This window comes from Falco biarmicus, chromosome 3, assembly GCF_023638135.1.
Source record: "Falco biarmicus isolate bFalBia1 chromosome 3, bFalBia1.pri, whole genome shotgun sequence".
Lineage (NCBI taxonomy): Eukaryota > Metazoa > Chordata > Aves > Falconiformes > Falconidae > Falco > Falco biarmicus.
The window spans coordinates 28767679-28780175 of record NC_079290.1 but is presented as its reverse complement, the minus strand read 5'-3'; the positions used below and the strand labels follow the sequence as shown (position 1 = coordinate 28780175).

Genomic DNA, 12497 nt, shown 5'->3' with positions numbered 1-12497 from the left:
TCTTTCATAATACGACCTTACAACAGGTAGTATCACAGCTTGTAAGTTTAGTTTAATGTAAGTACATATGATACCACCCACGACATTAAGATATCAAGATGCGGGTTTTAGGTAAAATCTTAGGTAAAATGCTTCTGAAAAGAGAAAGGGCGTTGAGGTAAAACACCTCGGCGGTTCCGAGGTCCCAGCCGTAGATCGGAGCTGGCACGGGGCGTTCTCCCCCCCCGAGCGAACAGAGCGGGTGGGGGACCGCCGGACACAGCCACCCAGGGCGCCGCTGCCTACCTTCTGCTTAGGAAACTGACGCTGCTACTCATATGAAAACATCTATTAAAAAATGCCAGCAAATATACTGCTTTTCTCCAAAGTGGTTCACGCCGGCAGCTAAATATTTATTACGTTCTCAACTTAAATTATTCAGCAGGGAGGAGGCGGGAGCTGCCGGCCGCTTGCTGCCGGGGCCCAGCCGCTCGGGCCGGGGCCCCAGGGCTCCCGCAGCTCCCTCACTCACAGGGCAGGGCAGGGCAGGGCACAGCTGCGGTGCGGTCTCCGCACGGTACCAGGGCACCGCCAGCCGCATAACGGCACGCACTGAGCTACACGGCTCAGGGCGGCACCGGGCACCGCGGGGCGGGCCGCGCAATCGGCGTCGGCGGCACCGGCCCCGCCTCCGGCGGCGCCCGCGTTGTCGTCATCAACCAGCGCCCGGGCCCCCGGAGTTGCTTACGCAGGTGGGTTGGCGGTGGCCGGGGGTTTTCGGGTTCCTCTCTTTGCAGCCGGTGGTCGCCTTGGCTTGTGGGGGGTGTGGCTGTGGTGAGCAGGGGAAGGGTCGCCGCAACCTTGTAGGCTTTTCTTTTGTGTAAAAGCACCGCGGGGCTGTGGGGTGGTCCCGGTGCGGAACTGGGCTGCCTAGGGCCGCGGGGGCGGTGGGCTGTGAGAAGGGCCGCCCGCCCGGCTCCTCCGTCGCGGGGCGGGAAGGGGCGGGTTTGCCTTTCACAAGTACGTGTGGCGCCCCGGGCAGGAGTAGCGCGGCCGGTGCTCCGATGTGGTAACGGTTGCGCGCTGGTGCACGTTGGTGCATCTGTGTGCCTCTTGGCCCTGTCAGATTGGCAGTTACTTACAGTTGTAGGGTACGCGAAGGCTGTCTAAACCATGGCACCTCCCTGCAAAATACATAGCTGTAGAGCACTGCTGTCTTTAGCAGTAGTATTACTTTGCTGAATGAGCAGCACCAATTCAAGTCATTTAGTTGCATCTGTGGTCCTCTGTCGTGATTTAACACCAGCTGGCAACTAGGCCCCATAAAACTGCATCCCCAGTGGGATGGGGGAGAGAATTAGAAGAGTAAAAGTGAGAAAACTCACAAAGTAGGTTGGATAAAGACAGCAAAGCAAGGAATTCGTTTACCATTTCCCATGGGCAGGCAGGTGTTAAGCCATCTCCAGGAAAGCAGGGCTCCATCACCTGTAAGAGTTACTTGGGAAGACAAATGCCATCACTTTGAATGTGTGTCCCCCTTCCTCTTTCTTCACCAGCTCTATATGCTGAGCATGATGTTGTACGGTATGGAATATCCCTTTGATCAGTTGGGTCAGCTGTCCTGGCTGTGTCCCTTCCCAACTTCCTTTGCTCCCTAGCCTCCTCACTGGTGGGGCGGTGTGAGAAGCAGAAAAGGCCTTGACTCTGTGTAAGCCCTGCTCAGCAGTAACTAAAACATCTCTGTTATCAGCACTGTTTCCAGCACAAATCCAAAACATAACACATACTAGCTACTGTGAAGAAAATTAACTCTATCCCAGCCAAAATGAGCACATCCTCCTTAGTTCAGCTGTTTTGGAAGGCACTGCTGTTTTCAAGTGCTAATAGGTGACTGCTTATATTTTACAATAATGTACTGACACAAAAAGACTTTAACATGGATTAAGATGCTGCTATGGTTATGATAGAGCAAAACCTTATTTAAAAGATGTGGAATTTAGTGAATTATCTCCAGTTTTCTCCAATGGAGTGGCATATTGAGGGCTTTAACAAGGTGATTTGTCAAGTGCTGGTCAGACTCTCTTAAACAAAGGATGAACTGTTTTTGTCAAGCCTATCTTTCTGTTTCCAAGACCCTAGTTTTCCTAGTTGAATTTATACTGAAACAAACTCTGAAAATAGGGAAACAATCCTTACTGTAATATTAAACAAAAGCATCTGAGAGTCATGCTCATAAAGAAGCATCATGAATGCTATTTGCTGGCATAAGGGTTTGTGTATGCCTTGAAAAATGAATTAAAAAAGAAAGCTGGTTTGCATGTTCGGTGTTTTTTGTTTAGGACATGGATTCACAGAAGGATGTGCAGCCTCCAAAGCAGCAGCCAATGATTTACATTTGTGGAGGTAAAGAGAAGACATCAGTGAATTTTTTTACTTGTTATTTGAGACTCAGTGTTTTAATAATGAAGACTGTGTAATCATTGTACTGAAGAGTACATAAATACAAGTGTGGATCCTGATGTTCTTTAAAGCTTTACATACTGATGGTACCACATATACAGGTTATATATGGATAGCCACGTGGAAGTGATTCATTAGAGCTTGTCTTGCTGTTTGGAAGGTCTCCATCTCTAGAGGATGCTTTCTCTGTGTCTGCTTGTGGTGCAGATAGTGGACCTTCTACTTAGTGCATCGCAGAGAATTTATTTTTTTTAGAATGCTATATGGTCAGTCAGCTTTTTTTGAAGTGCAGTAGTCAAATTCTCTCTTACATGTAGATAAGTCAGCAACTTAAAAATTTTAAAAATTGGTGATTTTCAATTGTCATTTCAGGAATATCTGAACTATTTTGTTTTAAGAAAGTAAACTTGGGTCTTTTGGGGGCTGAGCTGAAGTTTTCATTAGTAGACAGTCTAGTTGTATTAAGAGCGGAATGTAATCTGTGCAATAAGAATTTGGTGAGTTTAGCAAGATCCTGCCTGACCTTAATAGAAGGTAAATTTGCTTTTTTTTTTTTTGTCACAGTATCTTGATATCATTCAGCTCTTCATACAAATTCACTACAGTTATTTTCTGTTGTTTGCCACATCTTGCAATTTGACTATTGTGACTTTTGAAAGTTATCTGTGTGTTAACAATTCTGATTTTGTTTACCCACTCCATCACATCAGAATGTCATACAGAAAATGAGATAAAAGCAAGAGATCCTATCAGATGCAGAGAATGTGGCTACAGAATAATGTACAAGAAGAGGACAAAAAGATGTATCCTTTTACACGTGCACTTAAGCTGTGAGTAGAGACAAGCCATATAAGGGAAACGGAAGAGAAGATTTGAGTAATTGTAAGAATCCTTCAAGGCTAAAAATCAAGACAGTAGAGCAGAGTGTTATAGGAAAGTCTCTGAAGCGTGATTGGGCACCTTGTTTTCTTTCCTGGCGCTTTCTCTTTTGGTTTTTTTTTTCATTTTCTATGCAAGATATAATAAGCTATGATAGTCTGCTGGGTGACATACTGTGCATTGTTGATATTATTCAGCCTTTTAATAAAAGTGTTGTAGGGTTCATTAAAGATGAAAGATGAGTTTGGAAATGCTTTATGTAGTTAGTTGCGACTTTAGACTTAGACAGTCTGTCTTCTCCTCCCCCCCAGCTCCGAGTCTTTTTTCAACTACATTTTTTTCTTTAACTGCACTAACCTAGTGGTGGTTTTTGATGCCCGATGATGTTTGCTGAAGACACAGTGACTTCATGATGCAGTTTAATCTTGCTGATAACTTTGCTCTGTAAATCCATTTCTGTACAAATGCATACTCTTATTTGTGTTTTAAGATATTGACATATTAAAGTTTACTGTGATACTAAATTTTGTCTATATTGTCTTCCAGCAGTAGATTTCTAAAGCTGTTGTTTAAATTGTAGTTAGAGTATATGATGGTTTTTTCAGGTTCAGTGGTAACTTCAGTGAGTTAACCTTGTTTTCATTACTCTCAACTTTACACTTTAACTTTGTTAAATGTTCTTTGGACTGCTGTGAATTGCATAAAATCACTGGTTTGAGTGAATTCCTCTGTTGCGGACGAAGTGCCAGAAAAATCATCTCTCAGAAGAGGGCAGGAGGCAAGGTAAACATTAAGAAGCAGTGTGTAAACAAATTTCCAAAGTGCTTCTTGATTTTGTTGTACCTCAAGGAATGAATTAGATCTGTGCTATAAAGCTAATCTGGGTAGTGTTCCAAAACTAAAATAGCACCTTGTTTTGCTTTTCAGGTGACTTCTCAGAGGTCTGTAATAAAAAGACCAAAGTGGTTTTATATTGATGGTCCAAAACTTTTTGCATCCATCTGTCTGGGATGTGTATTAAGTAATAATAAAATATCCTTATCATTGAAGTGTACTACAAGAAACTGCTGGATTGTGTCTGATGCTTATGTAACCTCCTTAAGTGCTTCCAAATCTCAATTTTGATGGTGTTAATGATGCTATTAATGTGAAGTGTTCAACTGTTACCAATGTAGTAAGGTGTCTTTGTTACGGACTGCATGACTGTGTACTGGCTCATAAATGAACTGCAGTGGGTCGTTTCAGGGGGTAAAAAAGCACTTACCAGATTTTGTTTTGAGGCTGTTTGGTTAAGATTTTCTTAAGTATCTTAGCTGTTCAGGCATTTCTTGCCTAGGTTTTTCCCTGGAAGCCAGATACACTCACGTAAAAATGTTATCATTTATACTGCGCAGTTGCTACCAGTTTGCTGACCAGCCTGCACCACAGAAACAAGGGGGCCGCTGCCGTGGCTGCTCAGAGGGGCGAGCTCAAGGGCCGCCCGCTAGAGAAGACAGTGCCAACGCCACAGGAGCTGCGGTGGGGGTCAGGGCTGGGCAGCTGGGGCGCTTCCTTCGACCGGAGAGCTGCGGGGAAGAGCAGCTGCTGCTGCCGGGAGGGGGCGGGGGCCCGGGCCCGGGCCTGCCTCAGCGAGCGCCGCCGGGGCCTGCCGCGCTGGCGGGCCGTGGCGTTGTGGAGACCGGTGTTGGGAGGGGAGTGGTGGTTCGAAGCTGAATGAAATGCTCCGTTGAAAGCGAACGGGTGATGTTTTACTAAACCTGTATTTCTGCCCCCGTCGCCCCGCTCAGCCCTGACCTAGGGGCTCCGCTCCCGCCCGGCGGAGGAAGGAGGGGGGCGGCAGCGCGGCCTCCGCCACAGCCCAGCTGCGCATGCGCGGCGGCCGGCGGAGCCCAGCGACGGGTGGCGGCTGCACCATGGCGGCACCGGGGCACCGGGCAGGTGGGTGTTGCAGTCCGGGCCGTCGCGTCGGTGTGTCTGCCGGCGCTGGGGAGCCTTGTACGGGGGTCACCGGGGAAGACAGCCCCGTGTGCGCGCCGCTGCTCGCCCGGGCGCGGCCGCCATGTTGTACATAGCAACAGTTGCTAGGCTGGGGCTGCCCGCGCCCCGGCCGCGCCGTGAGGGGAGCCTTCGGTGGCCTTGGGAAGGTAAATTCCTGGCTCCGCGGCGTGAAAGTTGTGTTGTAGTAGAGCTGCGCCCTGCGCAACCGAGGTGTGGTGTCCGGTTCCTAACGCCTCTGGAAACACCGGCACGGGAGGAAAGGTTGCAGGTTTGTGATGTTTTTTGCGTTTTACCCCTAATTATTTCCTGTATTCGTCTCTTTCCGTGCATGTTGTGTCTTTTCCTGTCCTGAAACCGTTACATTTTGGGGGCAGAATCCTATCCTTATGTAATACCTAATTATAACTAGTAATTATTTAAGTGATACTGTATTGTAAACATTTTTGTGCGACTGCAGGCTAATATGTGTAACTATGCTAGATGTTAGAACACAGTTATTTTAGTCAGGTTTATATTCATACATAGTTGTTAACACATATGAGCTAGCTGCTCTTACTGTACTTGTTTACTGCTTTAAGCACTATATAACATGAGGGGAGAATTTCTGCTCCATAGAGCTTGGAATCAAAATAGAAAAAGATGCAGGTGAGCAGGTCAAAGGTACAGGGAGGCTGGAAGTGCCCAGTCTGAACACCTCACGTCATCACTTACAGACTTACTGGAAAAGATGCAGGTTTAGTACAGTAATAATAGAAATGTAATAATATGTATACAATATATATGTATATCTAACACCCAATATAATATATAGTAACATAAATAATCAGAGGCCCAGAAAATGCAGTTAGTGAGGAAAGACAATTGGATTTATTTTGGCTACAGAGAAGCCAAAGGTTATCATTCCATTAGATACACTGAGTTGGGTAACATCTACGCTCTGAAAAAAATAGAGGGTCCTGCATCATCTTCTCGTTCATCCCCACCACAGTACCATATTGTGTTTAAAGAAAAATAGAGAATGCGGTAGGCAAAAATTGGCAATTTCTTTTTAAGCAGTCTGACTGCTTGCACAAGCAATAGAGCTGTACGTAGCCTTTTTCCAAAGTGTACTTTTTTCAGTAAACCTCTGTCAAGAAGTTTGTGTGATCAGGTGTTCAAATTTGAAATTTCTCTTTTGTGGCTGTAGGTCTGCTTGCATAACAGAGTTGGTTATTCCTTAAATTAATAAGCATTGCTTCAAAATAGAATTAAGTGCCTATAGAATCACTGTATTTTTTCCTTTTAATAGGTATGGGTGATGAGTCAGTACCATTTTGGCTGGACCAAGGAACCACTAAAACGTTTCAAATACCTATCGGTCATCTGGACTACAAGTTCATTGAAAAATGCACAGATGTTAAACACCTGGAAAAGATTCTTAGGGTGTTAAGGTAAACATTGTATTTTCTTACCTTCATTACCAATTTATATTCCTGTTCTGTTAAATTTGAAGGAACTCTTACCTAAATACTCTACTTGCCTTGAACCTCTTTGTGACTTTCTAATTTAAAAATTAAAATATGAAGTAATCATGTTAAAAGTCTCCAAATGATAACGCTAGAAAATCTAAGTCCTGTTCTAACCACCCAAAAGGTTTGAGTAACTCAATGCCAGGTTTTTCTTAAATGCTGCTGCTGGGTTTTGGTTCTGTCATGAAGTCATCTTGTGTAACTGTGGTAATTTCAGATGCCGTGCCTGTTTAACTTTTGCTGAAAATGACAGAAGCATTTTTTTATGAGCACTATGATAGTATTTGTGAATTGTCTGTGGCCATTGGAAAGTGATTGAAGGTTAACTCACTGGAATTTTCTGATCAAAACGTTGTTAAGTGATAGTGGAATTAAAATGTAACAGGAAAACAGTCCTCTGCAGTCACTGTGGTGACTACACCTGGAGAGATATGTGGAGGACACAGTGCAGTTTAATTCTTTTTTGTAACTTTTATATCTTTGCATTTTAAAGGTCTGGTGAAGAGGGATGTTATCCTGAACTTACATTGTTTTGTGAAAAGCGTATTGAGCATTTAGATCCAAGGAGCAGAGCTCTGAGAAAAGATAAGCCTGCAGCCACAGCTTCTGATTTCACAGCTGAAGAATGGGAAACAATTAATGATGAACTGATGGTACAGTATAACTCTAATTTATAATGGTCAGTAATATAATCACTTTGATGTATCAATCTTCCTTTTGTGCCTAAGTAGAATGTAATTATTTGATTAAATGAGGAAATGATAAAAGAATTATGTTGGGGGTTTTAAAATTTTCTTGAATTAATGCCACTGAATCTTTAATGCCCATTTTAACTGTGGGTTTTTTTAGATTTTTATTAAAAAAAATACAGTTGGTTTTTGTCTTAATTGCTTTTCCCCATTAAGAACAGTGCATTACAGGGAGAGTTGTTAGGGTCATTGTAGGCTATGAAGTCTGTCTGCTTTCCTGCTTTAAGGTACAGATATTTATTTATTTTCAGAGCTGGGTGACAGAAATGTATGAAGATGATAAGAAACCACAGTTCCCAAGAGCAGACACACTGCATGAAAAACAAGATAAATTGCCTCCTATTCGTTGTTCCAGCAGCTGTCTTCCTGCTAATCAGGTATCTCCAGTCTTCTAATGTATGTTAATTACATGTATTTCTAAAATTAGGAAGTTTTATATGCACAAATTTCTAGTCATTGAGTCTTTCTTAGTAGATTTATTTTTTAACCAGAAAATAAAACCCTTGTAGTTCCCTTGCAAGAGACCAATGCTTAAACAAAAGTGCCTCCTTAGTACTAGCATGTGTCCTGTAATAATGTTTTAATTCTGATCAAGAATTCATTTCTGGATCAAATCTCCTTAAACACCCTTTTATGTTCTTTGATTCATATTTCAAAGTAGTGTTTAAGCATATGAACTAGGTTCCTTTCAGATGAAATGATGCCAGGAGATTTCCTGTAGCTGCCAGTAGGCTTTTGTTCCATGAGCTCAGACAGGAACTAGTCCAAAATAAATACCGTGAAACACATACAGTGTGGATGTTGGAGACCCTCTGCACTGTTTCACTCTATAGCCACTTCTTCATTGGGTTCTACTGCACACATGTAGCTTTTGATTCCCCTTATTTTATACCTTAAGTTGGTATTCCAGCTTTAGCCATAAAGCATACCTAACAAATCTTCAGAACTACAGAATAAAAGGTTACATTTTTTCCTAGGTATTGGGTTTCTCATGTTTTTTTTTCATTTATCTGCCTGCCATCTGTTTCGTCTGTGAGCAGCTTTTCTTACTCGTACTAAATGCAGTCTGTTGGAGGGACTGGTAGAAAAGTAGGTGTGGGATGGCATGTTTGTGAATTGTCCGATGTTATCATAGGTGGGTTCGGTCTGATTCTCACTATTTTTCTTTAGAATTGTGGCACTGTTACAACAGATTAACTGAAGGATTTACCTTTTTGGAAGTGTGGAAGTGAGAAATGTTATGAACGGATCCTTACAGGTCTTGTGATATTTCTTACTAATTGTTAATACGGCAGATTTTATTGGAATAATTGGATATTGGTAAATACCTGATTCATGTTCCCATGTTGTCAGAAACTACTTTTTGTCAGCTGGTACTTCAAGATCAGACCAAGACATTTGGGATAATAAGGCATTCTCTGTTATGTGGTATACAAAGAGGCTGGGTATTTCAGTGTAACGCTTTGTAAGTGGTTAGTATTGTGACCAAGGCGTGCTTTTGAGTTGGTTTTTGGGGGTTTGGTTGGTTTTTTTTTAATTAATCTGTCCTCTTTCACATTTTGCAATGCGTGTTCCTCTTAACTATACTGTTTTGCTGAGATGTAGAGTGCCACTGTAGCTTTACTCTTGATTTATGTCTTGTGTGTTTCCTAGAGCAGGAAATGGTAAATAAATTATCATGTGAACTCAGTGGATCCAGATCAGAATATAAGCCTAAAATGGTGGAATGTGGCTTGAAATCTAGGATACACAGTTTTCCTAAAGAGTATGTGTTCTCCATTCAAAGACAAAATATTTATTCAGAAATTTTTTTTCTATTTTAAAAAATGCAACAGTCTTCAGGTCAAGTTTTTATCACTTTTTTTCTCCATACAATGTTTAGGTGTTAGCATTATTACCCAGGAAACCTAAATATAGCCTTATGCCTTATCCGTGGTATGTGATTTCCATTCCTTTTGTCCAAGCAGATGGCCTTTGAAGTGAATTGTAACCTGTCCTGGAAGAGAGAAGGGGGGCTTGAAAATGAGTGTTAGAATTCAGTGTTTTTACGTAGCAGTGCAGTTATACCACTACTAGACCATTACTGAATAAAAAGAATGTTTCTGTAGTATACACTAGATTTATACCTGTAATACGAAATCTCAAAAAAATCAGAATAATATACTTAAACAAGTGTTATTTCTTTCTTGCTGATAAAGCTATGTGCGATCTTACAAGTTTTAAACATGTTTAGCTGATCAGCTAAAACTATAATTATTTTTTGCACTGGCGTCACATAATTTTGTAGCATATTATCACCTATGAAGTTGGCATGATAAGTTTCTCCTCTCTGCTAGAAGGAAATCCAAAACCACTTCCATAATTTTACATTTTTATTTGATTAAAGACTCTTCAGATGCATAAAAAGTTCAGTAACTTTAATGAAACCAGTTGTGGAAATCCTTATTGACCCTAAAAGAGTGGATTTCACCAATGGGTACAAGTTTGGTGCATTTGTGATACAATTTTCATGCTGATACTAAATGTAGGTACAGTTTCAATTCACTACTAATAGCTTATAATTCTATGTGGTGTTTTTATTTATTTATGTGGTGTGGAATCATGGGGAAGATTTTGCATAAAGTTCATTCTTTTTCTATCCATTTTTGGAATATTTCCCTCTTTAACACAATATGAAAGTTTCTGTCTTAGACCCCTGTCTTTCTTTCAGGACAGACTGCTCAGGACTGTGAGGTTATGTCTATACCACAAAATAAAAAGAGGACTGGAGAGAGCTTCAGTTTTTCTGTTCTTAACTGCCCACATTGCTTAATTATTATTTTTGATGCCTCACTTTCCAGGACAGAACTAAAGCATGGGTTTAAAGATACTCACTTCCAAAATACTGTATTGATGGCGTTTCAGCAGAGTTAGGTTCCTTTGCCAAACTCAGTTTCCTATTCCAGAAAGATTTCTGTCCTCAGATACCTCCTCATGCTACAGTCCAGGGCATGCAACACACATTCCAAGTTTTATGTTATAAACATCCATTGTGATACTGCCTATATAGACTTCATGTTATTTTGGATACTCTGAACTAAAAAAGAATACTGGTTAGCTGGCACAGAATAGAATGTCTTAGACCATCACACAGGGCCAAGAGGAGAACCAATGTCAAATTTTGTATCACCTGAAGTCAGTCTGCTTTGATCTTTGGTCCAGAAGTTGTTCGCTGGGCTTGTAACCTTGTGGGACCCATGCGTTGTGAGTTCTGGCAAGAAAAATGACTTGGGCAGACTTTACATACCCACATACCGCCCAGTTCCACAGCATGCAAACATACCTTTTTCATTAAAGCCACTTGGATAAGATGCTCTGAAATATTACTGATTGAGAAATTACTGACTCTGCTGGATCTGCAACTTATTTTCAAAGGTCCCCAGAATATGAGACCTGGAATTTTAAAAACTGTGCATTTTTGAATCAATGCTTCTGCCTTATTCCTTAAAAGGGCATGCTGTAGTTCTCTCCCTAAATTAAAGTTGCATTAGTGTAAATACCTTGAATTTTCTTCTGAGTGTGTCACTGGTTTTGTGGTTATTTAAGTTAAGAACTTCTGGTTTGAAAAAAAAATTGATATTTTTTATATTAGTAAGTTTGTAATATATACCAGGACACATACATAATAACTGATGTTTCAGGAAGCCATGTTTGGGAGTTACCTCCTCCAAACATGTACTAATCCCTAAATGTATCAGTCAGTTTGTCTATCTTCTTGAAAGACTGAGAACATTAAGAGTAATTCTAAAGTTATATGCTATAAAAGTTTGTGTAACCTAACATTATAGGTCGTCAGAAGTGTTTACAGGAAGGGGGTCACATTTGCATAATGTAAATTGAGGTGTTTACATCCAACTGCAGAAGTATTTCCTTGTTACGGTGTCACCACTGGTAAAGCTAGTGTAAGAGGTTGCAGCTTGTTTCTTTGGTCCAGTTTATCACGTGCTTGGTTGAACTGGTACAGATATTCAGGGATTGTACTGTAATCTCGTATCAAATGGTTTGTTTGCACCCAGAAAATTGTAAATCTGCAACTTTACACTTAACATTGGTTGAACTGTCTGATGGATTGCAAGGTAAGAGGAGGGCTCAACAGCCAGGGCAGACCAGATGGGAACTGGCTGTTCTACTGTGGAATGCTCGTTTGCAGCCACACCTTGCTATTAAGTATCATTGAAGTCAATGAACAAGGAGGGACATATCAGAAATATGTCTGATGACAGAGGTAGAAGAGATGCCAAAGGTTCCGTTTGTGTAGGAGGTGGGTTGTGATGCAAGTCAGTTGAATGTGTGGTTGGGACTGATTGTTGCAGGAAGGTCCTAAGGATAAATTTTAGGTAAGGCAAACCTTAATGATGGAGCTTGTCTAAAAGCTAGAATGAGTGTAAATCATCTTGGGAGTTAGCTTGAGTATGAAACAGTCAAAAGAAGTCCAGGCAGTGTTTTGAAGTCAGACATTTATAAGCTTGTTGTGAGGGGTCCGGGGACTTTGAAAATCTGTGCCATTGCATTCTCTTGGGAATTGCAAGCTTAAAACAAAATTACTGATTCAATCTCAGCATCCAACACCTCATCACAAGGCTGGGTTTTCCCAAGACCTTAGCACAGGTTCTCTGAGTTGCTGTGTTGAAAGAATTGGAAGATGGCAGCACAAGATACTAATTAGGAAGAGCAGTCTCCTATCTGAAAGTTTATTCGGTGCCTCTGTGACGTTTAACAGGGCAGTAGAGAGAGTGTGAGACTGAAGAGCTCCTCAGAATACAATGATATGTGAAATATATGAAGATTCTTTTTAGAGCAAGATGAATTAAGTAGTCAAGGCTATGCTGAAATTAGTCATGCATAGTGTTAGTTACTAGGAATATGTATTGCTGAAACAAAACAA

At 41.5% G+C, this 12497-nt stretch overlaps 2 protein-coding genes across 5 annotated transcripts in view; both read left to right on the top strand.

Annotated features, from left to right (window-relative positions):
- The first annotated feature begins 608 nt into the window (after window positions 1–608).
- On the top strand, window positions 609–3842 carry POLR2K (RNA polymerase II, I and III subunit K). The gene is made up of 4 exons (XM_056330598.1): window positions 609–731; window positions 2319–2382; window positions 3150–3242; window positions 3680–3842. The coding sequence occupies exons 2-4, from the start codon at window positions 2322–2324 to the stop codon at window positions 3700–3702; spliced, it is 177 nt and encodes a 58-aa protein (XP_056186573.1). The 5' UTR covers window positions 609–731; window positions 2319–2321; the 3' UTR covers window positions 3703–3842.
- A 1364-nt stretch (window positions 3843–5206) lies between these two features.
- SPAG1 (sperm associated antigen 1) overlaps window positions 5207–12497 on the top strand; it is a 45138-nt gene continuing 37847 nt past the window's right edge. The window contains exons 1-4 of one of the 4 annotated variants that reach the window (XM_056330575.1): window positions 5207–5256; window positions 6605–6746; window positions 7318–7477; window positions 7825–7950. In XM_056330575.1, the coding sequence (XP_056186550.1) occupies window positions 5232–5256; window positions 6605–6746; window positions 7318–7477; window positions 7825–7950 (453 nt within the window). In that variant the 5' untranslated portion in view covers window positions 5207–5231. The other 3 variants (XM_056330576.1, XM_056330578.1, XM_056330577.1) reach the window with 3 other exon arrangements.

What these genes read in the sequence shown, in the direction of transcription:
- POLR2K (XM_056330598.1), top strand. Translation starts at nt 2,322, where the DNA reads ATGGATTCACAGAAGGATGTGCAGCCTCCAAAGCAGCAGCCAATGATT. An exon ending in AATGATTTACATTTGTGGAG is followed by an intron (nt 2,383 to 3,149) that starts GTAAAGAGAAGA and finishes CCATCACATCAG; the next exon opens with AATGTCATACAGAAAATGAG. An exon ending in CAAGAAGAGGACAAAAAGAT is followed by an intron (nt 3,243 to 3,679) that starts GTATCCTTTTAC and finishes GCACTAACCTAG; the next exon opens with TGGTGGTTTTTGATGCCCGA.